A 25,958-nucleotide genomic window follows, 5' to 3' on the forward strand; every position below is an offset into this window, starting at 1 on the left:
TATATAAAAAAAAAAGCAAAAGCAAAATTCGCATCAATCATCATTTTCCAAAAAAAAAAAAATTTATAATAATCCGCCTCCGCGATTTCCGGAATTTAGGGTTTTTGGCAAAAATTAGGGTTTGCAGGAATTTTAGGGTTTCTGGCAGAAATTAGGGTTTCTGCTGTCCGCCACGTCATCACTTTGTGACAGTCGTCGTCACCGGCATAGTCCCAGATTGCATCAATCCCTTGCATACGCATTGTACCACTTTGTGCAATCAAAAGTAGACCACTCTCGCCGACGAGAGTGGGGCCTTCGGAGGAGGGTTTTACAACGTCTCTGGTGTCGTATCGCTCTTCTCTCTATCTCTCAGTCTCATACACTTGCACGCACATTGTCCATTCACTTTGTTTGTGATCATAGCACTTTCCACTAAGAACGGAAGGCTCTCCCTTCCATAAGAACTAAAAGGAACCTTGAGCACAGTTCGGAGCACTCATCTTGAGCAAAGCGCAAACATTCATTCCACTGCACCTAACATTTTAGGCCCTACGCCCAAAACTTCTCCAAGTTCTTTTGGGATCAGTTTCTCCTTGTCCTCTCAGCCACTTCCCTTCCAGTTGGGCACATCACGTGATCACTTTGTGACACCACCAAGGGGTAGATCTGGGGCTGATTTGCGCTCCCAATGTGAGAGGAACAAAGGGCTAAAGGCTGGCTGCAGAAACGCAGCCGATCCGATGCACAAAGCAAGGTTGAAAACGCACATGATGATGGAGCCGATAATGGACAGCAATGGGCGCACTCAATGCGGCGAGGGAATGGGCGGGAAGAGGTTCAACTGGCTACCGAAGTATCGGACTGCAGCCAAGGATGTTTGGGTAAGCATCCATCATGATCCCAGCGAGGAGATGGGCTGAAAATTGAGAACGCTGGGCTGATTGGCTGATCCAGCACGAATGAGCTTGCGAGGATGAGCCAAAACACCAAAAGCTGCAATTGCAAAATGATGGGGTTAATCTGCAAAAAAGCTAGGCTCAAGTGCTTGTGCTGGCTCGTTTGATGCAAAACGTTGGCTCTACTGCTTCTTTTATAGGGAATTTAGATTAGGTCGAGTGTAATAGCCTTGGACACTCCAAGACGAAGATCTAATGCAGCATAGTGAGAAAAATGAAAGAACTATACAAAACTAAGAGAGAGACAACACGTAACAATGAAGTTCCACGCCCAGAAAGACAGGCCCCAAAGACTGGTGCACCTTCTCGGTATTTCTTTAGTATTATGCTTCACAAAGTACAATGTCCGAGGGTCCTCTTCTCCCAGCAATGCTCCCAAGCTAATCCACGGGAGAAAGGCCCTGGTAATTCTTATAAAGGCCCTTGGCCCAAGAGCACTACATGAAAAGCTACAACTGTAACAAACTTTGACGTGGCTGTCCAGGGCTGCAGGAAACCCTAACTGGCAAGAAACCCTAATTTGCTGACGTGGCAGCTGTACGGACCCCTGCGAATTGCGGCGTGATTTCCAACAGCAGGGCAGAACCAACGGTAGATTTTTGGCATTGCTTTTGTGCTTTATTTGCTATGCAAGATGAGAAAGAGAGGGAATTCTTTTGCTTTATTTTACTAAAGCACCAGAGAAAGAGAGAAAAAGAGCCTTTGCTTTATTTTGAAAGCTTTTAAACTTAGAAGCTTTTGGAGTTTTTGATTTTCAGCTTTTGGGCTCTGCTTTTGGCATCCCTTGTAATCTATAAATACGTGAGCACGCCTCTCACAACTCAGAGCATCTGTTTGCAAAAGTCTGAGTGTGAGGCTGCACTCTTGTACTTTGAACTCAGATTAATACAAAAAGAAATATCTCTAGGCACGGAACTCTGCCGAGCAGTGTCGAATAAATTGTGAACTGTAAACTGTTTTGAAGTGGTTATTTGGTGTTGTCGCGGTAGATTCTTGACTTGGAGTGTCCAAGTCTGTTACAGTGGTATCACAGCACGGCCGATTTCTCTTCTACGGAAAATCCGATCCCAAAAAATTTTCCGCGGCACCTATGGCTTCAGGCAAAGATTAGTCGACTCCCTCTATATCGGAGATGCGGAAAGGGATCACAACGAAGATTCAGGTAAAGAGTATGGCCCGCCTCGGCCTACTCAGGCGGAGCGTCGAGAGATGGAGCGTCAACGATTGATTGGAGACGCAACAAAGATAATGCTTGATTTTGCCAAGGACCCGAAAATGGCAAAATATATGAGCAAGACCTCTTTGGAGGAGGTGCACACGCAATGGCAGAAAACCACAACACCCCCAAAACCCATTCTCAAGAAACCTCCTGCTCTCAAGAAGTATTCAGAGAAGGAATTAGAAGAGGTGGTTGATGCACGAATTGCTCAGCTTTTTGACGCGCAAAACAAAGCTAAAAAGCATGGCAAAAAGCAAAAGAAAGGCACTAACTTCCCGAGCTATTTGGGTTGTCAGTCAACATTTGAAAAGGCAAAGAAACAGAAGAAGTGTGTTCGATTTGAAGAAGTACGCAGTTCTTCTTCTTCTTCTTCTTCTGACAGTTCTTCTAGCTCATTTGACTCGAGCGAAGAAGATCGAAAAGGCAAAAAGCGAAGCAAAAAGCACCGCTTTGGAAAGGGCAAGAGAAGTCTAAATCTCGCCCCGTGAGTGACAGTTCTACAAAGGACTCGTCTACAGACAGTTCAGACTCTGACGACAACAATTTTTATGCAAAGAAGAAAAAATTTTATAAAGTCAACCAGTATGACTTTCTGGAAGACAAAAGCACGAAAGTCCGAGAGTTTAAGGAAGGTGGACAGTCAAGTAATTTTGACACGTTTTCGGGATATAGAGATGCTTCGAAAGCTTTGTCTTTTGTACAGCAGTTTGACATCGCTTTCGCGGGAGGACGTTACTCAGAGCACTCTAAGATACGAAGAGCTGCCTCTTACTTTAAGGGGAATGATTGAACTTGGTGGTCCATGCTTCTAGTAAGCAAGATTGCGCCAGTTAAATGGCTGAAATTCAAGAGGCTTTTTATTTCTTCTTGTCTGACTCGAGAGTATGAATGTGATATACGAACTACTTGGAACCATCTTCGGATGACCAAGAAGGATACAGCGGATGCTTATTGCGCGAGATTCTGGAGCTCTTTTCTACCCGCCTCTTCATTAAGAAGATCTCGTTCAAGGAACAGATTGAGCGGTTTACCTTGGGTCTACCTACAGAGATCTAAGATCACTGTTTGGAACAAAAGTTAGCTTCCATTCAGGAGTTGATGAGTCATGCGAAGCGGGGTTTTGCCATTCACTCTGGCAGTTTGACCTATCCCACGGATGAGACCATGACACAAAGAGAGGAACAGACTTCCACAAATGAAAGTAGAAAAAGAAAGAGCAACCCAGAAAAGAAAGATGCACAACCCAAGCTTACTCCTCAGGAGCAGGCTCGCTACATCAGGGAAGGGAAGTGCTTTGGATGCAGGGAAACTGGATATATCTCCGTGAAGTGCCGTAAAAAGGCACAGAAATAACAAAATGACAAGGACGACGAAAGGCCTTACAATTTGAGAGCAGTTGAGGAACGTGAAAGAAAAGGCAAGATGAAAACAGGACTGGTTCCAGATTGCGTGGGTATCGATCCCAGCACGGTGGACGAGAATTCACAACTTTGTCAAGCTTGGGGCAAAGTGAAAGATCAAGAAGCCGTGATCTTCTTTGATAGAGGAGCCAAGGCCAACTTCATTTCACCGGAATTGGCGGCGCGCCTCGAGATCACTAAAGTCAAAACTGGTCCCGTAGTCAATTTCTCTTTCAAAGTCTGAAAGGCAATCACCTCTATGGGTGCCCACGAGAAAGGAACTCCTTTCTGTGTCAAGATATGCAAAGGGGAAGCAACCTCTGCAAACTTTCAAATGAACCGGCTGTAGTACGAACACAGTCCCAAGAAGCTTCTAACTTCATGGACATTTTTCAAATCGGGCCAATCACGGATAGTCTCTATCTTGGCCGGATCCATCTGCACTCCTGCTGCTGAGACAATGTGTCCCAAAAAGTGTATCTCTGGTAGGAAAAATTCACTTTTCTTTGCATTTATCACTAACTTGTGATCTCGTAATTCCTGAAAGACCTGAAGGAGATGATCTGCCTCATTCTTGGAGAAAACAATGATATCGTCAAAGAAAGTGCCAACAAATAGCCTGTACTCTCGAAAAATCCTATCCATCATCCGGTTAAATGTCGCAGGAGCATTAGTTAAGCCAAAAGGCATCACCAAAAACTCAAATAACCCAAAAGTTGTCTGGAAGGCTGTCTTGTAGACGTCTCCCAGTGCGATTCTGATCTGATGATATCCGCTCTTCAAATCAATCCTGCTAAAGCACGAGGATCCCTGTAATCTATCGAGTATATCATCGATCCTAGGAATCGGAAATCTGTTCTTGATGGTGATTTTGTTGAGAGCTCTATAATCGATGCACATTCTCCAAGATTCGTCTTTCTTCAAAACCAACAACACTGGAGAGCAATACGGTGAAGTACTAGGCTGGACAAGACCCTTTTCCAAGAGGTCTTTCACTTGGTTCACAATCTCTTCGTTATGTGCTCGGCTCACAAGGTAAGGAGGTCGGTTCGGTGGTGTGCTTCCAGGAATCAGATCAATGGTATGATCTTCACGACGAGCATGTGGTAACTCGCCTGGCAAGCCCTCTGAGAAGCAATCGGCATGAGTGGAGAAAATCTTGGCATTCTTTATCAAGTTCATACATATTTGTCCTATCCTCATCACTCAACTCTTTCAAAAAGATCGAGTAAACAAACAAACTGGATTTCATTAATTTTGAAATGATCGAAGCCGATACAATAGGTGTAACAAACTGCTGACGTGTCAAAGCCTAAAGAATGGAGCCAACTTACAGATGTGGCCAAGGGGCCTAAATTGTCACAAAGTGATGACGTGATTATCCGACAGCAGAAACCCTAACCCTAATTTCTGCCAAAAATCCTAACTGCTAAAACCTTAATTCTGGAAACCCTAACCCTAAAACCTGCAAACCCTAATTCTAGAAACCCTAACCCTAAAATTGCAAAAACCCTAACCCTAGCCCTAAGGACAACAGACAGATTTTCAAAAATTGCGCCGACATGATGACGTGACAGGCTGTACGGATTTCCTTGATTTTACGTTGACTGATGACTTGGCATGCTGTATGGATTTCCGTGATTTATGTTGGCAGCTTTTGGCATTGCTTTTTGGACCAGAAGCTTCTGAGTTTTAAAAGTTTTTCACTGTAAATGCTTTTTAGGCCAAGGGCCTTTAAATATGAGGTTAGGACTCATTCTTTGGCATGCTTCCTGGAGAAGGTGCAGAGTCTGGAGTACCGGCTTGTACTAGGTTGATGCAATATAAAGAAATACCGAAAGGGGCGCCAAGGTTTGGGGCCAATACTCTCTGGGGTGGAATTCCGCCACTCCGCGTCGTGTGTCATCTCTCTCTATTTCAGTTTAATTGTTATTGAAGTGCTAAAAGTCCGTTCAATCTGTTCTTTTCTATTGGCACGGGGTGCCCGTCTTGTGACACTATTAAGGGTATAATCCCTTTGTAACCTACTTGTTTGAAGTACTAAAGCCATTAAGTGGCTGCTTTCCCGTGGATGTAACCCACATTGGGTGAACCACGTATATCGTGTGTACTCTCTCTCTCTCTCTCTCTCTCTCTCTCTCTCTCTCTCTCTCTCTCTCTCTCTCTCTCTTTCTTTACTCTATAATCTCTTGTCTGTGAAAATTATCTCTCTTCATTAAGTACTCTACTCAATTATCTACTTAGCTACGTCATATTTCCTAACAACTGGTATCAGAGCAAGGTTTGCTCGTAGCTAAATTATCTCAAGGAAAGGATTCCTTGAATTGAGTGGGAGTAATGACGGAGGAAGGGAAGCTCAAGATCGAGAAGTTCAACGGCAAAAACTACCAACATTGGAAGATGCAGATTGAAAACTATCTCTACCAGAAGGACCTCTATTTGCCACTAGGCGGTCTTGCAAAAAAGCCCGCAACGATGACAGATGAAGCATGGATTGTCCTTGATCGAAAGGCACTAGGAACAATCCGGTTAAGCTTGGCGTCAACGGTGGCCTTCAACGTTTCGGAGATGAAGACCACGGAGGACCTGATGAAGTCACTTGACGACTTCTACGAGAAACCATCGACATCCAATAAGGTATTTCTCATGAAGCGCTTGTTCAATCTAAAGATAGCAGAGAATGGTTCAGTTGCTGAACACCTAAATGACTTTAAGACCAACATAAGTCAACTTCGATCGGTGAAAATAAATTTTGATGACGAAGTGCGAGCTCTCCTTATTCTATCGTCGCTATCGAATAGTTGGGACAGCTTTGTGATGGCTATAAGTAATTTATTTCTGGCACAAATACTCTTAAGTTTGATGAAGTTGTGGGTGTTCTCCTAAGCGAGGAAATGCGAAGGAGAAGCACAGGAGAATCATCAAGTGTTGCACTGTCAGTGGAAACAAGAGAAAGGCCTAAGGAGAGGTTCAAAAACCAAAAGGGTCGTGATCGCTCAAGACGGAGCAAGTTACGCACAAAGTCAGTTCTTAAATGTTGGAACTGCGGCAAGAAGGGCCATGTCAAGAAGGATTGCTCGTCCAAAAAAAAAGAAGGAGTCAGAGTCTCAAGAAAACAAGCCAACATCGGAGGCCAATGTGGCAGGTGAAGTAGAGCAAGATGCTCTAATTCTCAATAGACAATGTGTCTAATTCCTGGATAGTAGATTCCGGGGCTTCATTCCATGCGACACTGCACAAGCAACATTTCCAAGATTACACCGAAGGTAATTTTGGGTATGTATACTTGGGAGATGATGAAGCTTGTGAAATTGTCGACAAAGGTACAGTTTGTGTCAAAACTGCTAACAGAAATAAATGGAAGCTTAAAGATGTTAGGCATGTTCCTTCTCTTCGCAAAAATTTGATCTCTACAGGACAATTGGACGATGAAGGTCACAACATTGCATTCGGAAACAAAAGGTGGAAAATCTCAAAGGGATCTTTGGTGGTTGCCAAAGAAGAAAAGATTCATACACTTTACTTGTGTACTGTTAGCACGAAACCTTCAGCTTGTGCAGCAACTACAGAAGTAGACAGTGCGATATGGCACTATCGGCTTGGGCATATGAATGCCAAAGGAATGCAAATCCTTCAAACAAAGAAGCTTCTACCAGGTTTAAAAGAAGTGTACTTAGAGTTCCGTGAAGATTGTGTTTATGGTAAACAAAAGAAAGTAAAAATTTCAAAAATCAGGAAATGAAAGAAAAAATTAAAAACTTGAGTTGGTTCATTCTGATGTTTGGGGTCCTGCAAGTACACCATAACTTGGTGGCTCATTGTATTATGTAACATTCATAGACGATGCGACTAGGAAAACATGGGTTTATGTCATGAAGAATAAATCGGATGTATTTTCTATATTTCAAAGATGGAAAGCCTTTGTTGAGAATGAAATAGGTACCAAGGTTAAATGCCTCAGATCCGACAATGGAGGTGAATATTGCAGCTAAGCTTTTGAAAGCTTTTGTGCTAACAATGGCATTTGGAGGCAAAAGACAATCCCAAAGACACCTCAACAAAATGGGATTTGAGAAAAGATGAATAGGACAATCATGGAGCGAGCAAGAAGGATGCGGCTACATGCTGGCCTACCGCTTGAGCTTTGGACGGAAGCTGTAAGTACGTCTGTGTACTTAATCAACCGGTCACCCTCAACGGCATTAGATGAGGGAGTTCCAGAAGAGGCATGGACAAGTAAACCGGTGAATTATGCATTTCTCAAAGTGTTTGGGTGTGAGGCTTTCATGCACAAAGATAGAAGCCTAAGATCAAGCTAGATGGAAAGTCCAAAAGTGTTTCTTCATTGGCTATGGAGAAGGTGACTTTGGGTATCGCCTATGGAATCCTGAAGATGGTAAAATCTTTAAGAGTAGGGATGTAATTTTTAACGGACAAAATATGTACAAAGTGTCACGTGACACATCCAACCCTATGTGTTTGTGGACAAGCTACACCATAACAGGGTTTCCGTCAAGTCCAGTCAGTCTAGATTAGAAGATCTGGCACTTTTGTGAGTCTATTCGTAGACCGTGCATGCCCAGTCACTTAGCATAGATGCATATCCTCTAGTTGCGCACAGCATGATCATCAGTATTTCCATCAAAATCCATTAGAATCAGTTAGGGAATTTTCCAGTGCATTTAGCCTATTTTTGACATTTTTCACTTATTAATTTAAGTGACTTTCCAACAAAAGTAGGTAGGACAATTTGGGTAAGAAAATATATAAGCAAACGAAAGCTAGCACTCTTCGGCAGATGAGCAAGGAGGGCAACAGGCCCCAGGCAACAAGTACTCCCCTCTCTCAGCAAGACATCTCCAAGCTTCCCTTGGCGATCCCATCATCTCCTACAGCCTAGCGTTTTTGCTTATCGCCAACATCTCCTACACCTTGGCGTTTTCAACAAGCATCTCATCGCCAGTATCCCCTACACCTAGCGTTTTCAAGATCGCCCTCAAAGCTGCAATCAGCTTGCGTTTTCAGCTTTGGTTGGACCGCAACAGCACCAAGCTTCTAGCGTTCTCAAGGCTGCAGATAAGCAGCGATTTCAGCCTTCAGTCGCAGCAGACAAAGCAGCGTTTTCAGCCTCAAGCACAGCAGCAAATTCAGCCATAAACACATGCAGATACGACCATTTTCAACCTCCCAAAAAACGCAGCCAGATCAGCGTTTTCAGCAGCCCCGAATCAGCCCCAGATTTTCAGCAATAGCGTGTTTGTGGACAGCAGTTAGAAGGTTGCAGATTTCAGCTCTTAGGTCATCATCGTTCGTCACCGACATAGTCCCAAGTTGCATCAGTTTCCATGCATCATCATTGTACCACTTTGTGCAATCAATAATAGACCACTCTCACCGACAAGAGTGGGACCTTCGGAGGAGGGTTTTACGTCTCTGGTGTCGTATCTCTCTTCTCTCTTTCTCTCAGTCTCATACACTTGCACGCACAATATCCACTCACTTTGTTCGTGATCATAGCACTCTCCATTAAGAACGAAAGGCTCTCCCTTCCATAAGAACTCAAAGGAATCTTGAGCAAATATGGATCACTCATCTTGAGAAAATACAAAATTCATTCCGCTGCACCTTACACAAAGATTACTTGGAAAGAAAACAAACAAAAGAAACAGGTGATGAGTACATGGAGCTTGAGAACGGTGAATACTCAAGGAATGCAAACGGTAACAACGTGTAACAACGTCAACCAAATGAGGAGCCTCAACCTATTCCCCGAAGATCCACATGAGCAAGTAGACCTCCACAAAGGTTTGTTCCTTCCTTCAACCATCCCTTGATCTCAGATTCTGAAGAGCCAGAATCATTCGAGGAAGCTATGCATCACGAATCCAAAGAAGAATGGATGAAGAGCATGCAAGTGGAGATGGACTCACTACATCGCAACCAAACATGGGAGTTGGTTGAGTTGCCTAAAGGTAAGCGGGTACTTCAAAACAAATAGGTGTACAAGCTGAAGGAAGAAGAAGGTGGGAAGAAAAGGTACGAGTTTACGCTTGTGATAAAAGGGTTTTCTAAAAAGAAAGGTATTGACTTCAATGAAATATTTTCTTCTGTTGTAAAAATGAACTAAAGTAAGCTTGCTTAAGCTTTGTGACTGCTCATGATCTAAATCTTGAGCAAATGGATGTAAATGCGGCATTCCCTCACGGTGACTTAGAGAAGGAAATTTACATGCTTCAACCAAAGGGGTATGAAGTAAAAGGTACGGAGAAAATGGTTTGCAAATTAAAGAAGAGCTTGTATAGTTTAAAGCAAGCATCAAGACAATGGTACTTGAAGTTCGATCGATGGATGTTGAATCATGGATTCACAAGATGCAACTTGGATCACTGCGTCTACACTAAGAATTTGGGAGATGGAAAGTTCATCATCCTAATGTTGTATGTTGATGACATGCCGATTGCAAGTGCTAACATACACGACATCAAAGACCTAAAAGAGGAGCTGTCTAAATCTTTTTCAATGAAAGATTTAAGTGCTGCAAAGAGAATACTTGGTATGAAGATATCAAGGGAAAGGACGAAGAAGACAATAAAGCTATCTCAAGAGGATTACATCAAGAAGGTACTAGAAAGGTTTGCGATGCAAAATACAAAAACGGTTTCTACACCTTTGGGTGGTCACTTTAAACTAGCCAAGGATATGTGTCCAAAGACACAAGAGAAGATAGCCTATATGTCTAAAGTTCCATATGCTGCAGCGGTAGGTTCTCATTGCACATCCAGTGGGAGTTGTAAGTAGGTTCATGGACAACCCAGGTAAAGAGCACTGGCAAGCTGTGAAGTGGGTACTTAGGTATCTAAAAGGGACAACAACAAATGCTTTGTATTTTGGAGGAACTTATATTTTTCTAGAAGGGTATGTTGATGCAGATATGGCACGTGACAAAGGAGCACTATTGGGTATGTCTTCACGGTTGGAGGCACAGCAATAAGCTGGGCTTCAAAACTACAGAAAGTGGTCTCACTTTCTACCACGGAAGCAGAGTATGTAGCAATGACAGAGGCAAGCAAAGAAATTATGTGGCTTCACAGATTCTTAGAAGAGCTTGGATTCAAACAAGACAATTGTGTCTTGTACAGTGATAACTAAAGCGCTATCCATCTTGCGAAGAACTAAGCCTTTCATTCAAGGACAAAGCACATTGAGGTGAGATATCGCTTCATACGCACTCTTTTAGAAGAGGGACAGCTAAAGCTAGGAAAGGTGCATACAAGTGAAAATCCTGCAGGCATCTTGCGAAGAACTATGCCTTTCATTCAAGGATAAGAAGCCAGGATGAAAGCAATCACAAGTTTGGTTTGGAGGTCAATCTCCAAGTGGAAGATTGTTAAGTATGGAGCCTGATTTACCTCTTGTAATTTTCTGTGGTAAAAATGTACATTTGTAAGGCCCCCATTATGAGGAGAAGCCATCGTGTGTGAAAAAAAATCAGATCGCCGGAAACCTAAATCACTCGCTGGAACCAAAATTTTCATGGCCAGTCTCGAGCTCAAGCTCGAGACTGGCTTCGCCGAAATATTATGGCCGGATGGCAGCCGAAATGTCACAAAACGGGAGCGTACACGAGCACTTAGAAATCTGAAAATTAAAATACTTTGCAAATGTGAGAGAAGGGAGAAGATCGACACAGTATTGGGGACCAGAAGATGGGTTGGTTCCCCCCCCCCCCCCCCCCGGTCAAGAGTATTCTTTATTCAGGGAGAATTCGTATACAAGCACAAGAACCCGAGGAAACCCCTCCGTTCTGTAATCTTATACCCGAAGGTCATTCTTTCCCGTAAAGGGCTTAGGCACAAGGCCGTACTTTCCCGTAAGGGACTCAGGCACGAAGCCGTACTTTCCCGTAAGGGACTTAGGCGTAAAGCCGTACTTTCCCGTAAGGGACTTAGGCGTGAAGCCGTACTTCCCATGAGGGACTTTCCCGTAAGAAGGGAAAGTCCGTAAGGGACTTAGGCACAAGGCCGTACTTTCCCGTAAGGGACTTAGGCACGAAGCCGTACTTTCCCGTAAGGGACTTAGGCGTGAAGCCGTACTTTCCCGTAAGGGACTTAGGCGTGAAGCCGTACTTCCCATGAGAGACTTTCCCATAAGAAGGGAGATTCCTGCAAAACAAACCACACAAAGCAACAACTCGCAATGCGTATCGACAAATTATACCTGTCGCTCCTTGCTCGGAAAAGCGACCTCCGTACTCAGTCGTCACACGAACACTTGCAAATTTCCGTCGTCAGCACTTACTCCAGAATCCTCAGTGCTGGGACTTCTGCTGCTCCTTGCGTTCTCTGCAAAACTGTAACGCTTGCTGCCTTTTTATAGGCCCGTGCACCCGGCGGAAATAGGGCACAAAAGCAGAAGCTCTGGCGCTTCTAGAGAGAGGAGAGAGAGAGCTCGCTGTTTTCAGCCCATCCGTACAACTTGCGTAGGTTTTTTACGTAAGATTTTGGGGATGCTTTATTTTATTAATAAAAGGCACCGGTCACTTAAAAGTGGCCGGCCACTTTATAAAATAAAGTGTAAACTTGTTTAAACTTTAAAACTCACTCAGTTAGTGAAAACAATGCTACACGAACACATTCCAGGCGTCCCTGGGTGCAGAACACGGCACAGATGCAATGCAGACATAGCTTCCTCGCGGGAAAGCATCTGCCCTCCCGCGAAAGTTCCTGCTTTTCGTAAAAAGCTTCTTTGAACCCATCTTTATTCTTGTGCTTGCGTTCTTACGCGTATTTTCTTACTCAGTTCGGATTTCCTCCTCAGCCTACGGAATGCCCCCTTTCTGATGCACCCATCACCCATCATGTGACGCATCAGGGACACTCGTAACCCGGCCCTTTCCACCGAACTTACGGAAACTCCTTCGCGATGTTTACCGTCACCCATCAAATGACACATCAGAGTTGTCCGTTCTTGATGGCACTTCTTGTAGCTACAACTTTTAACAGTTCTTAGTGTACACAATAAAATATCCTAGAAAAAGAAATTAGTCATTAAAAATAAGAAAATAGTCCAATTAGCAACATCCCTCTGGCTTCTAAACAGTTGACCTCGACTGTAGTGCTTGGATATATACCTCCAGTATCTCGAGATAAGCTGCTAATTCCTCTTGCGTCATCCACTGAGCATCTAGATTCGAATGGTTCTTAAACTTAACCAAATACTTTCGTGTTATTTTTTCGGACTTGAGGGGCCGCTCCTGATGACTTACTATCTGCTCCGGTTGGAGTATTTCTTCTGTTTCCTCAACCTCAGGAGGTTCCTGAGCACTAGGCTGACTCGGAGGCGGTCCCACATACGGCCGGAGTAAACTGACATGGAAAGCATTATGGATCCTCCAATTAGGCGGTAGCTCTAATCGCAATGTGACATCATTCACTTGCTTAGTGATCTTAAACGGCCAATAATAACGGGTAGAAAGTTTTACCACCTTCCCCTTATGAGACGCTTGTTTCTTAAGTCTTGTCTTCTCAAACTTGAGTAAGACTAACTGTCCAACTATTAAGTCTAGATTCCTCCTGTGCTTGTCTGCAGCTTTCTTATGCTTTTCCTGAGAGTGTAGAATAGCTCTCCTAACTTGCCCATAGGCTGTGTCCAAATCCCGGACAAATTCATCTGCTGCAAAGATCTTATCCTTAGTTAAAAGGATCGGTGGAAGCAAAAGCTTACCATAAAGAATCTCAAAAGGTGCTTTCCCCGTCGATGAGTGTATGATATTGTTATACGCATACTCGACAAGAGGCAAATAATTCTCCCAGTCAGATTGCCGGTCTGACACATAAGCTTTTAACATATCCAATACTGTGGAATTGGCTATCTCACTTTGCCCGTCCGTTTGAGAATGGTAGGCAGATGAAAAATTCAACTTTGTACCAAGATTATTCATCAAGGCACGCCAAAAATTTCCGGTCATGCGAGGATCTCGATCACTCACAATAGACTTAGGCATTCCATGATGTTTAAAGATCTGTGCCAGAAAGACCCTAGCCATATGATCTGCTTTGATCGTTTTCTTGACTGGTATAAAGTGTGTTTGCTTGCTAAACCTGTCCACAATGGTCCAGATCGCATCATTTCCAGTCTGAGTTCTAGGGAGGTCCATGATAAAGTCCATGGCAATACTTTTCCAAGGTTCATTAGGCACAGGCAATGGTTGTAGCAACCCAGGCGTCTTATGCCGATCATACTTCACTTTTTGGCAAACCAAGCATTCCCTGACATACTTATCAATGTCTGCTTTAAGGCTAGGCCAAAAGAAATATCTTTCCATTGCTAAGGTCGTAGGGAGAATACCCCGATGACCCGCATAAGGCGAAGCGTGTGCTTCATCCATGATCTTCTTTCTTAATGGTTCCGCCACACATAGGGCTTGATGGTGGTAGAGATAACCGTCCCGAATGGAATAGGAAAACTCATTCTCTCCACGATGTAGCTTTCCCCAAACGGTGGAGAAGTCTGGATCATTCGGATACAAATCCAATAGTGCTTCTAATTCTTGGTGATACACCGAAGTGATAGCGTTCACCCTTGGCCGCCTAGACAATGCGTCCGCGACCACATTCTTACTCCCAGCCGTGTGAAGGATCTGGAAGTGAAACATAGACAAAAAGTTTGCCCGTCTCATCTGCTTCTCAGATAGTTTCCTTTGCGTAAGAAAATACCGCAAACTCTGGTGATCAGTCTTGATCACAAAATCCGCTCCTAGAAGATAGTGCTTCCAGTTGGATAAGGCGTGAATCACAGCCGTAAGTTCCTTTTCGTAGATTGATGCATGCAACTCTGCATCCTTAAGCTGTCTGCTTTCGTAGGCCACTGCATGGCCTTCTTGGTTTAACACTGCTCCGATGCAATCGCCTGAAGCGTCGCAGTGAACCTCAAATGGTTTCCTTAAGTCAGGCACTATCAAAATAGGTCCATGGCTTAGCAAGTACTTGAGCCGATCAAAAGCTCCTTGTTGTCTCGATCCCCATCTGAAAGGAATCTTCTTCTTTGTCAAATCATGAAGTGGTCCTGCTACATGGGCAAATCCTCAGACAAACCTTCGATAATACGAACATAATCCCAGGAAGCTACGTACATCATGTACCGTAGTGGGAATAGGCCAATCTTCTACCACTCGGATCTTGGCAGGATCCATACTCACTTGATTGTGAGAGACTATATGACCGAGATAGTGTATCTCTGAGAGAAAGAACTCTCTCTTCTTTGCATTCACATGCAACTCATACTTTAGCAATTCTTGAAACACTAGGTCCAAGTGCTTCCGATGTTCCTCTTCTGACTTAGAGAAGATGAGTATGTCGTCAAAGAATACTCCCGTAAAAGCTCGATACGGGCTGAAAATGCGGTCCATCATGTGATTGAACGTCGCAGGAGCATTGGTCAAGGCATTACCAGAAATTCATATAGTCCAAAGGTTGTGCGGAAAGCATTCTTATGGACATCCTCAGGGGCGATCCGTATCTGATGATACCCACTCTTTAAGTCTATGTGACTAAAGACACTTGCACCCTGCAACTTATCAAGTATATCATCAATCCGAGGGATCGGAAAGTGATTCTTGACCGTGATCTTGTTTAAAGACCTATAGTCTATGCACATTCGAAACGTGCCATCTTTCTTCTGCACCAGCAGAACTGGAGAGCAATAGGGTAAAGCACTTCGCCGTACTAACCCTTTCTCTAGAAGCTTGTTGACTTGCTTCAAAATTTCCTCTTGCTGAGCAAGACTCGCCCGATAAGGGGGTTGATTGGGAGGCGAGCTACCCGGTATGAGATCTATGCGGTGATCTTCCGGGCGTACCTGAGGTAGTTCATCAGAGAGTGTTTCTGTGAAACAATCTTTGTACTTTTCAATAAATTGAAAACGCTTAATTTCCAGACTAGAGAGTGAATCCCCACTGGTTTTATCCTTCTCACGTGCAAAAATCAAGTAAGCAAAAACACACTTCTTCATTTCTTTCTTAATGGAGATATGACTTACAATTGGGAACTGCCAATCTCCTACATCAGCATGAATCTTTATTTTCTTACCCCCATGATCAAAAGTGAGGGTCTTTTCCACATAATCGGGAACAGGTGTCATGTGGAAGTGCCATGGCATACCCAAGATGATATCACATCCCTCGATGGGTGCCATCAGAAATGATTCACGATCCTTGTACTCGCCAATCCGAAGATTGAGTTGTCCTTGCACGGGAGTTGCATTGGTTGTCAACCCCTCGAATGCCGATCCGGATGTAACTGGTGTGCCAAGCTGAGCCGGTGTGAGGCACAAACGTTCTGCAGTATCCAGGGAGATGAAGTTATCCGTGGATCCTGGATCATAAAGAATCAGTACTCGCTGGTTGTTCAAAGACCCCCAACCCTTCAGAAGCTGACGCTTCCCTTTCTCCGTTTCTGTGTTTCCTTGAACATCTGGAATTGAGTTCGAGCTTGGTGGAGCGGGTTCCTTCCTTACTTTATCTTGCCTCGTAGAGGCTTGTTCTTGCCGTTGCTGCTTTAGAGGGCAGTCCGGCTTCATGTCCTTTCTCTCCACAGTAGAAGCATCTTCCTTCCTCTCTGAAGGTTTGGAGTTGAGTAGGAGAGAGATACTTAGTTCGCTTGCCATTGCCCTCTGGCTTCTTAGAATGATCATGGTCCTAGATGGAGGACGTTTTCTTCCTTGGCCCCCTCGGTCATCGTAGACCCCTCTTTGTCTCACACGATAAGTGCTATGCTCCATTTTTCTGGGCGTCCCAGTTGAGTGCAAATCCTCAGCAATGATTGCTGACTCCATCATCCTTTGAAGAGTGTCATGCGGATACACTTTCATACTCTCTCGAAGTTGCGGTTGGAGACCCGCTTTGAACTTTCGTTTCTTTTCCTCGTCGGCAATCTTCATGAAGGAAGTGACCTTCGGAAGAACCGACCAATACTTGTCCACATAGGCCGTGACTCTCTCATGTTCCTTCTGGGCGAGCCAGTCCCATTCCTTCCGTATGTCCTGCTCAAAGTCAGGCGGAAGAAACTGTTCATAAAATTCAGATTTGAATCTCTCCCAAGTTCTGGCCTGAGAACCTTCCAGAATCTTGGCTAGCCACCAATTACTTGCCGTTTCCTTGAGGTTCATCCCCACATGGCGCAATTTGGATCTTTCTGCGAAGTGCCCATTCGTAAAGGCGACTTCAAACTGTCTGATGAAGGGCAGTGCTTTAAAGATATCTCTCCGTCCATTGTAGGTTTCGAACTTGATGTCCTTGTCGCCCGATTTGAAGACTCTCATGCGATGTTGAGACTTGCGACCATGCTTCTTGAATCGAGGCTTATCTTTAGGTTGATGTAGGGTAGTAGTAGTAGCGGCTTCCTTCTTCTGGCGAGAAGATTGAGAAGTAGAAGTATAATCAGGAGAGTAAGATGGAGATGGGATAGAGATGTCCTTGCTCTCATCTAGCAAAGAGAGCGCTTTTTCCTGGCCTTTCCTTGGAGTAGGCCGTTCATTCCGATCCGAAGATCCTTTGTGCACCTCGGCACGTTCTTCTTCTCTTTCTTCCTGTGGTCTCACGCCAACAGTGTGGTCTGGATGTCCGGCTGCATCAGTTCCATTTGTTCTCTTCATTCCGCCCAAGAGCTTTTGGACATCTGGCAATAATAAGACTTGTTGCAAATCCGCAAGCTGAGCTCGCACTTGTTGAAGCTCCTCTTCAACGCTTCTCCCTTGGCTCGACATGGTTCTTCCCGTACTTCCTGGAATCGTCCTTCTTTGCAGAGAAAGAGAGGAGTCCGAGCTCTGATACCACTGTCACAAAACGGGAGCGTACACGAGCACTTAGAAATTTGAAAAATAAAATACTTTGCAAATGTGAGAGAAGGGAGAAGATCGACACAGTATTGGGGACCAGAAGATGGATTGGTCCCCCCCCCCATCAAGAGTATTCTTTATTCAGGGAGAATTCGTATACAAGCACAAGAACCCGAGGAAACCTCTCCGTTCTGTAATCTTATACCCGAAGGTCGTTCTTTCCCGTAAAGGGCTTAGGCACAAGGCCGTACTTTCTCGTAAGGGACTTAGACGCGAAGCCGTACTTTCCCGTAAGGGACTTAGACGTGAAGCCGTACTTTCCCGTAAGAGACTTAGGCGTGAAGCCGTACTTCACGTGAGGGACTTTCCCGTAAGAAGGGAGATTCCTGCAAAACAAACCACACAAAGCAACAACTCGCAATGCGTATCGACAAATTATACCTGTCGCTCCTTGCTCGGAAAAGCGACCTCCGTACTCAGTCATCACACGAACACTTGCAGATTTCCGTCGTCAGCACTTGCTCCAGAATCCTCAGCGCTGGGACTTCTGCTGCTCCTTGCGTTCTCTGCAAGACTGTAACACTTGCTGCCTTTTTATAGGCCCGTGCACCCGGCGAAAGTAGGGCACAAAAGCAGAAGCTCTGGCGCTGAGAGAGAGAGAGAGAGAGAGAGAGAGAGAGAGAGAGAGAGAGCTGTTTTCAGCCCATCCGTCAGCTTGCGTAGGTTTTTTACGTAAGATTTTGGGGATGCTTTATTTTATTAATAAAAGGCACCGGTCACTTAAAAGTGGCCGGCCACTTTATAAAATAAAGTGTAAACTTGTTTAAACTTTAAAACTCACTCAGTTAGTGAAAACAATGCTACACGAACACATTCCAGCGTCCCCGGGTGCAGAACACGGCACAAATGCAATGCAGACATAGCTTCCTCGCGGGAAAGCATCTGCCCTCCCGCGAAAGTTCCTGCTTTTCGTAAAAAGCTTCTTTGAACCCATCTTTATTCTTGTGCTTGCGTTCTTACGCGTATTTTCTTACTCAGTTCGGATTTCCTCCTCAACCTACAGAATGCCCCCTTTCTGATGCACCTATCACCCATCATGTGACGCATCAGGGGCACTCGTAACCCGGCCCTTTCCACCGAACTTACGAAAACTCCTTCGCGATGTTTACCGTCACCCATCAAATGACACATCAGAGTTGTCCGTTCTTGATGGCACTTCCTCTAGCTACAATCTTTTAACAGTTCTTAGTGTACACAATAAAATATCCTAGAAAAAGAAATTAGTCATTAAAAATAAGAAAATAGTCCAATTAGCAACACGAAAAGTGATCGGAAAACGACCGGTCGGTTGGTCGGTGGCCGGTAGTCAATGATCGGTGGCCGGTGGTCGGAAGTCAATGGCTCTGGTGGTCGAATTCAATGGCCGGTGGCCGAATTCAAAAGCGGATTTGTCTTCTCAAGGCCGGCCATACATGGACGGATTGGAGGGTCCGATTTGGACTTATCTACATAAAGGCGGCTACACATGGCTACCTCTCATGAGAGAGGACAGCTCTTTTGGCGTATAAAAGAAGGCCATTTCTACACACATTTCATAGTGTGAAGTTGATGCAACAAGGTGGGTGTGAGGTGGTGAGAGTGAAGCAAGGGGGGAGCTCTATTAAGGGTATAATCCCTTTGTAACCTACTTCTTGTTTGAAGTACTAAAGCCATTAAGTGGCTGCTTTCCTGTGGATGTAGCCCACATTGGGTGAACCACTTATATCGTGTGTACTCTCTCTCTCTCTCTCTCTCTCTCTCTCTCTCTCTCTCTCTCTCTCTCTCTCTCTCTCTAGTCTCTTGTGCGTGAAAATTATCTCTCTCCATTAAGTAATCTACTCAATTATCTACTTAGCTACGTCGTATTTCCTATCACTCAAGACAGTGAGTACAAAATTTCTTTTTTACTTCAAATTTTTATACTTCAAAGTAAGAATGGCAGGTGCATTACAATTTTCTTATATATCAAGAACTTAAAATCACAAAAATAGATGTCCTTGGTCTTTATCTTCAAGGTCGAAGAGAAGTTAGCGCATTTAAAAAAGGATAGAACTCTAATCTACATCCATGTAAACAAAACAATCAAGCGATTAAATGTGACTACGTTTAACACGTGATAACAACCTTCGGATAGTATTTTTAACCATTTATGAGCCAGTACTTTAGTACATGTCTTGTCGCACGTTTTTAATTAGAAAAAATCCTTCTTGAGTGAAAGTCAAATTGGTCACTCCTACATCCTAAAATCAGTCGTGTCAAAAGACAATATGATTGTGTGAAGGAATCCCATCTCATATTCCGCACCATCTAACACCTACCTATCTCCTCATAGGATTTACTATCAATAAACATAGACATTCCTTTTGTGATAAGTGTACTCGAGTCATTACTCAAGCTAAATCATGCAACTTAAGTTACCCTTGTGTCTTTGTGTTTATCCTTGATATAATTACATTATTTATCCACAAAAGAACACTTTTACGTGTTCAAAAGACACATGACTCCCGACCCCAAGATAGTGAGTACAAAAAAAAATTATATTTCAAAATTTTGTACTTAAAGTAAGAATGGTAGGTGCATTCCAGTTTTCCTACAAAAGTAGATTGTCATTGGTCTTCATCTTCAATGTCGAGTAGCAGTTACCCTAAGCATGTTTAATAAAGGATAGAACTCTCACCTCCATCTATGTAAACAAAACAATAGTTTTGAATACGTTTAATACGTATCATTGAACATATCCGTTGTTATCCATGTCAAACTTAAAAACATCTAGAATAACACTATCATGTGCAGTATATATCTTTTGTGATCCAAAGCGTTAGGTACAAAACCTACTTTAATTATGATAAGTCATTAAGAGGTAGTGACACACTCCTTATGCATGTTGAGGTTTTGACATTTTTTAGGTATTCTTTGCATTTCACCTTTTAAAGTCATATAGACCCACAAAAACGTATTGTATGTCAAAACCCACAACGCTCATATTCTTGTCCAAGAAAAATATAGTTCTTTTGTCCACAACCTTTTCAGTTTATAATGCTTCAAGTCAAATGATACACATCTATGTATGTATATCCTGTTTGCGTATGTTTTGTTTGTGTGTGTGTGTGTATGTTTCACGCGCATGCGCACACATGTGCGTGTGCAAATGTGTGAATAAGAAAATTATATATATAACAATCTTCAAGACAACCAAGGTTTGCATTGACCTTTTGTAGAAGCAGCACCCCAGAAAATGGCAGTTCCTTAGTAGCAAATATAAGCAGCAGAAGAAACGGGAGGGACAAAACGGAGTTGTATAGCATCAGCTCAATTGATGAAAGGCCATCCTCAGCTGCGGATCTCTCCACCAAAACTAAATATGCAGTCTGCCATCGATGAAAATTGTTAGAACTTTACCAGAGAGCAAGAGGCACTATTTACATTTCAGTTTATAAACCTGAAAAGCAACTGATGTCAAGGCAAGTGTGTAACCCATTGGATCAAACGAAAAATCTCCTAAAGCAGCAATTATAACCCCAAGACCTGTTAACAGCACAGCAAGAGAAACCTGCACCAATTGCCAAATGATAAGACGTTGTTAAGACAGCAACACACATGACTGAGACAAATGCAGACAGTGGTAAAACAGTACTAGATCTCAACAAACTGGAAAAGAGATACCAAAACAAACACTCTACTAACACGTTGCTGTTAAAAATGCCATATTTCGAACATGAAACACTTGTATTTAAGCTTCTATCCCTCACAATATGTGCTTCTTGCTTCTATTCTAGTGCCATGTCCAAGGCCCTTTGCTTGCAGCACCATCCACCACCTAATCTCTTCCATTGCAGTGCATGCCCTCATGCCTCCCCTTCCACACATTCACGCATACTTGTTTTTTGGTGAGATTTTAGTATGTGCTAAACAAATCATGTAAAAGACATAGCCACCTAGGAATCTGCAAGAACGCAGCAATACGAGGCCAGCATGGCTGCCTGTGGGCACAAAATCAGTATTGAGAGGATGCCACTGTAGAATAAAGCAAAAATAGAGGTGAGGCTCATGGAGAGAGAGAAGAGAGAGAAAACCTGCCGTCAAAGGAGAGAGAGGCTACAGAGACTATGGTGGTTCCTCTCATAAAACTTAATAAGGTCAGTAATGTCTGCACTTATGATGATAAGAGACCCTATAGCCTTGCACAAAACAAAAGATCAAGAGACACAAGGAATAAAAAAAGAGAAAAAATAAATCACTGATACCTCAATTGTTTCAAAACAAATTGTGACGGGTTTTAGGGTTAATGTTTCTGCGTTGAGGTCATGGATGTAACTGCTCATTGCATCCATTTGGCCAGTCACAAACTCTCTCTCTCTAGTAAGGTGGTTCATTCCAATCTCTTAGGCTATGTGAAACTGTTGGATAAAATTTGTGAGAAGGTTTTGGCTCGAGATCTTTCATTGGAGTATTCTCCTACAACGAACAATGCAGCAGGCATTTTCACAAAGGCTGTTCCTCAACAGACTTTGGCATCACAGGTAAGAGGGGATGTTAAGGGATCCAGGTTTGGGCACTTTTGCACCGCTAGTGTTTTTTCCAGGATGGCCACCCACTGCATTGCATGTCGGATGCATGGCCGGACATTTCTAGTTTGGTCCGGTCGGTCATTTTTGAACCAGATTTGGGTTTTCCCATTTTTACCAATTTTATGGGGCTTTTAGGTTTTACCCAATATCTGTATTGTTGGGTGTTTGCCCTACCCACCCCTACTTTCCTATATAAAGGCCTAGGGTGGGAAGTCATTCATCATTGTTTTGAGTTGCAGAGTTTGCTCACATCTCTCTCTCTCTCTCTCTCTCTCTCTCTCTCTCTCTCTCTCTCTCTCTCTCTCTCTCTCTCTCTCTCTCTCTCTCTCTCTCTCTCTCTCTCTCTCTCTCTCTCTCTCTCTCTCTACTGGACACCGGGAGGAGTTACTACCACAACAGAGCCCGTCGCTTTACACCAGAGGCATACTGATCGACCGAGCCACTGAGCTAGGGAGATCCAGACGCCCACGATTGCGGAGGACTACACAGCATCGACAGAGGCTGCATCAGAGGATTCGGGTCACTTTGGCTCGACATGCACGACGCCCGGTCAAACTACTGACCATGGAGGAGATTGATGAGATCCGCCAGCGACCCATGATGGATCTCCTATGATCTAGCTTTCCCAGCTAGTTGTTTAGCTGCTTAGTCCACACCTAGCAGTTTAGGATTCCATAGTATTTTATTTTGTCATTTTGTCATCTTGTTACTCTGACTTTGTATCAGATCCACCACATTGTAACTTTCTGGTCTCATAGGTCACTTTGGCCTTTTGAAGACGTTAATATAACATTTCATTTCATTTCTCTCTCTCTCTCTCTCTCTCTCTCTCTCTCTCTCTCTCTCTCTCTCTCTCTCTCTCTCTCTCTCTCTCTCTCTCTCTCTCTCTCTCACAATACAATCATTTTTGTACAGAGGCTTATGCAAGGGTCGTAAGTAACTACTGGTTTGTCCAACGATGCCGATCCTATAAACGGGCTCACAAAAGTGTTCGGCCAAAATACCCTAGGCTTTCCTATAGTCTATCAGCTGGCTCTAGGTTTCAATAGTATGTCCACATGGCAAACAGGCCAGTAGGCATGTGACACACAAATCTATCCCATCTAGCTAAATAACTTGGTATATCTGAGGATGTATAAAAGCACATAAGATAGGCAATTTGCATGCACTTTAAAATGAACACCATTAAGGTAATGGTGCCAAATCTTAAGAACGTGCACAATAGAATAGAAGCCGTGCTCATAAGCCTTTTTGTTTGGGCTTACGGTAACACAAATGAATACCGTGGCAGTCTACCAAAGGAAACATGTGAAGTTCAAGAATAGTATGTAAGGCGAAAACTTTTAGAAAGTTATACCTGAGTGGAAGGTTTTGCCTTGCCAAAAAAGAAGCCAGTGATAAGTACGGCTAATGGTGTCAACCTCTTAAGAGCAATATACATTGGTATATTGACTCCCTTTAAACTAGCCAACGCAAATGCAACATTTGCATTGTAAAACAAAGAGAGTGGAAGTAACTTCTTTGATGTCTTCCAATCCATGTTGCGTGTGTTTGTCAGTTGTAATGCTCTTCCAAAATAGATCAATACAGCAGTGCTAACTTGCTGTGAGAACAAACAACTAAATGAGAGCCCCAGAATATCCAACGTCGAATGATAACAGATTTGACACTCACATCAAAAGTTTGACAAAGTTTTTCACCTGCAGAACTAGTAGAGTCATAGAATGGGGATACTGCAAAAGCACTGCCTTGTTGATGAAAACCATGGCCATAGAAGCTAGCCCATATGCAAATGCTGCAATGAGACTGTTTTACACATTAAATAAAATGAGTGGAGAAAGTTGTAGGAAAGCATCCACACAGACCCATGAAAGTTGCTAAAGCACATTGCAAGCTTAAAGTGGATTAAACTGTGCTTTCTCACAAAACTTATCCCTGCATGTGGGTATTTACAGCAATGATAGAAATGTCCATGCAACACAAAAAGCTAATGTTCGAATTTGTGAAGGCTGTTCTTTTCCTAAATTTGAGATTATGTGTGTGCAGACTTCTCTACAAGGAATGCTGTTTCTTGAAGGTTATTTAACCCCCACATACTATATGTCTGTGAGCATGCCTCCGTGTATACGTTTGTGTGTGTGTGTGTGTGTGTGTGTGTGTGTCTTGTGACTGTTTCTCTGCAGAGGTGCATCTACGTAAGGGGATGGAGTTTATACCTGTGTTTAGAGGTCAGGTCGCCTTGGGATCCATGTGTCTTAATGGAATGCGAATCCGAAGGCAGAAGCAGCTTCCCTGCTTCCGGATCCCGGGCCCCTTTGAAATCCATTTTGAGCCTGCCACTGTATTGGATCTGCTCCAGATTTTACCTCATCTACATGCTGTCGCCAGTACCCAAGCTGGCGAAATAGCATGCGTGCAGTAAACTGCTAGGAAAGAGTGAATGGGTGTGGAAGAGCTGTGTGTGGGTGTGTGGGTGTGGGTGTGGGTGTGGGTGTGGGTGTGTGTGTGTGCGCGCGCGGTGGGTGGGCACGAGCTCGAGCTGCCCAGGAAGTTACAAAGTGGGTGCTCGCTTTACACCCGTTATTGATACAAAGCACGTTGAGGTGGCGGCGAGGAAAGGTAGATTACCTTGTTACTTCAACGGAAAGAGCCGATCCATTAAGAGTAGGATCAAGGCGTCGAACGCAGCAGCAGCCCACAGACTACATGCTGCATCACCATCGCCGCTACTGATGCACTGCTGCAGCCTGCTGCGATTGCTCCATTTTTACTACTTACCACAATAGCTCTATGATTGACGTTTACTCTTTACTAGGTAGTTTGTAGACAGACATATTGTCATAGCCCCACGTGAGTGAGTACAAAAAGGCTGGGTTCAGACGGGCCCGCGGAAAAGTGAGGGGAACGGGTCTCGTCACTAATTGACACCTCCTTTCGGGAGGTGGGATCAATGGCTCACGATCACTGGATGATTGCGATCGTTGGATTGCTTGAGGAATGCAAAAGATTCTCACTTTTCCATGTTCGGGGCTTAACCCAATACCCTCTCCTCCTTGAAATAGATTCTAACCGCTAAGTTGTCGCGTGTCCTTTAAAAATTATGTGTGTGGTAAGTTTATAGAGCATGGCGGCACGAACAAGTTTACATCTAGTTCCTCACCGAGTTCACATTGAGTTCACACCAAATTTGGTGTGGTGTGCACACCCTCTCAAGTTCACACCAAGCTCACACTTTGTTCACGTCAAGTTCACACCAAATCGGTGTGGTGCACATACCTCCCGAGTTCACACCTAGTTCAAACGGCAATCGGACGGCCCGGATTGCACCCGCCTCGTGACGTCTAATGTGGACCATTGATCCCAGCTCCCTAGGGAGGTGTCAATTAGTGACGAGGACGAACGTGTGTGCATCTTGCATGGCGCGCATCTATTGGCCGCCATTACTTTTTTGGCCAAGGCCCCCCCTAGAAAGATATGTGCTAGTAGGTGCTTTTCGGCACAAAATACAAGGAGCACACCTTGAGTTTTGCTCATCGGTCTCCGTGCCAATCACACCTCCGCTACAGAGAATTGTTGCCTCCAAATTCTTCCCGCTATTTACACTTTAACATGTGCCACTGTCTTGTGTGAACAAATAAGCGGAGACAGTCATGAAGCGATGAGTTTTTCTCTAGGCTCGTACTTGCCCTAACTGACACCTCATTTTTACAGGGGATCAACAAATAGAAAGCGGTGTTGTGAGCAGATGTAATGTAGACCATTGGCTTAGGTTGTAAACGTAACACGAACTATGCGTGAACTAGGGGTAACATGTTTGTGAACTTGGTGTAAACTTGCGTTGTCGTGATGTGGCACGTGTGTAATGTGAAAATAAAAATTTCTACCTCATTCTTAATGTTTTTTATGTGTGGACCAAATGCTACAATGTACAAAGTGTGATATATGCGAAACCGGATGCCAT

The 25,958-nt window shown here is 43.8% G+C and overlaps 1 protein-coding gene across 2 annotated transcripts in view; it reads right to left on the bottom strand.

Moving 5' to 3' along the window:
* Positions 1–24,787, bottom strand: part of UTR7 (UDP-N-acetylglucosamine (UAA) transporter family) — a 36,356-nt gene extending 11,569 nt beyond the window's left edge. Inside the window, exons 1-6 of one of the 2 annotated variants that reach the window (XM_086496391.1) lie at positions 24,626–24,779; positions 24,214–24,536; positions 23,698–23,803; positions 23,355–23,600; positions 20,869–20,979; positions 20,639–20,797 (exon numbers count right to left, since the gene is read on the bottom strand). In XM_086496391.1, the coding sequence (XP_086352517.1) occupies positions 20,639–20,797; positions 20,869–20,979; positions 23,355–23,600; positions 23,698–23,803; positions 24,214–24,323 (732 nt within the window). In that variant the 5' untranslated portion in view covers positions 24,324–24,536; positions 24,626–24,779. Of the gene's footprint in view, positions 1–20,638; positions 20,798–20,868; positions 20,980–23,354; positions 23,601–23,697; positions 23,804–24,213 lie in introns of both variants that reach the window. The other variant, XM_086496390.1, reaches the window with a different exon arrangement.
* Between the last annotated feature and the right edge of the window lie 1,171 nt (positions 24,788–25,958).

This window comes from Adiantum capillus-veneris, chromosome 23, assembly GCF_014529385.1.
Source record: "Adiantum capillus-veneris isolate H3 chromosome 23, ASM1452938v2, whole genome shotgun sequence".
In the NCBI taxonomy this organism is placed as follows: domain Eukaryota; kingdom Viridiplantae; phylum Streptophyta; class Polypodiopsida; order Polypodiales; family Pteridaceae; genus Adiantum; species Adiantum capillus-veneris.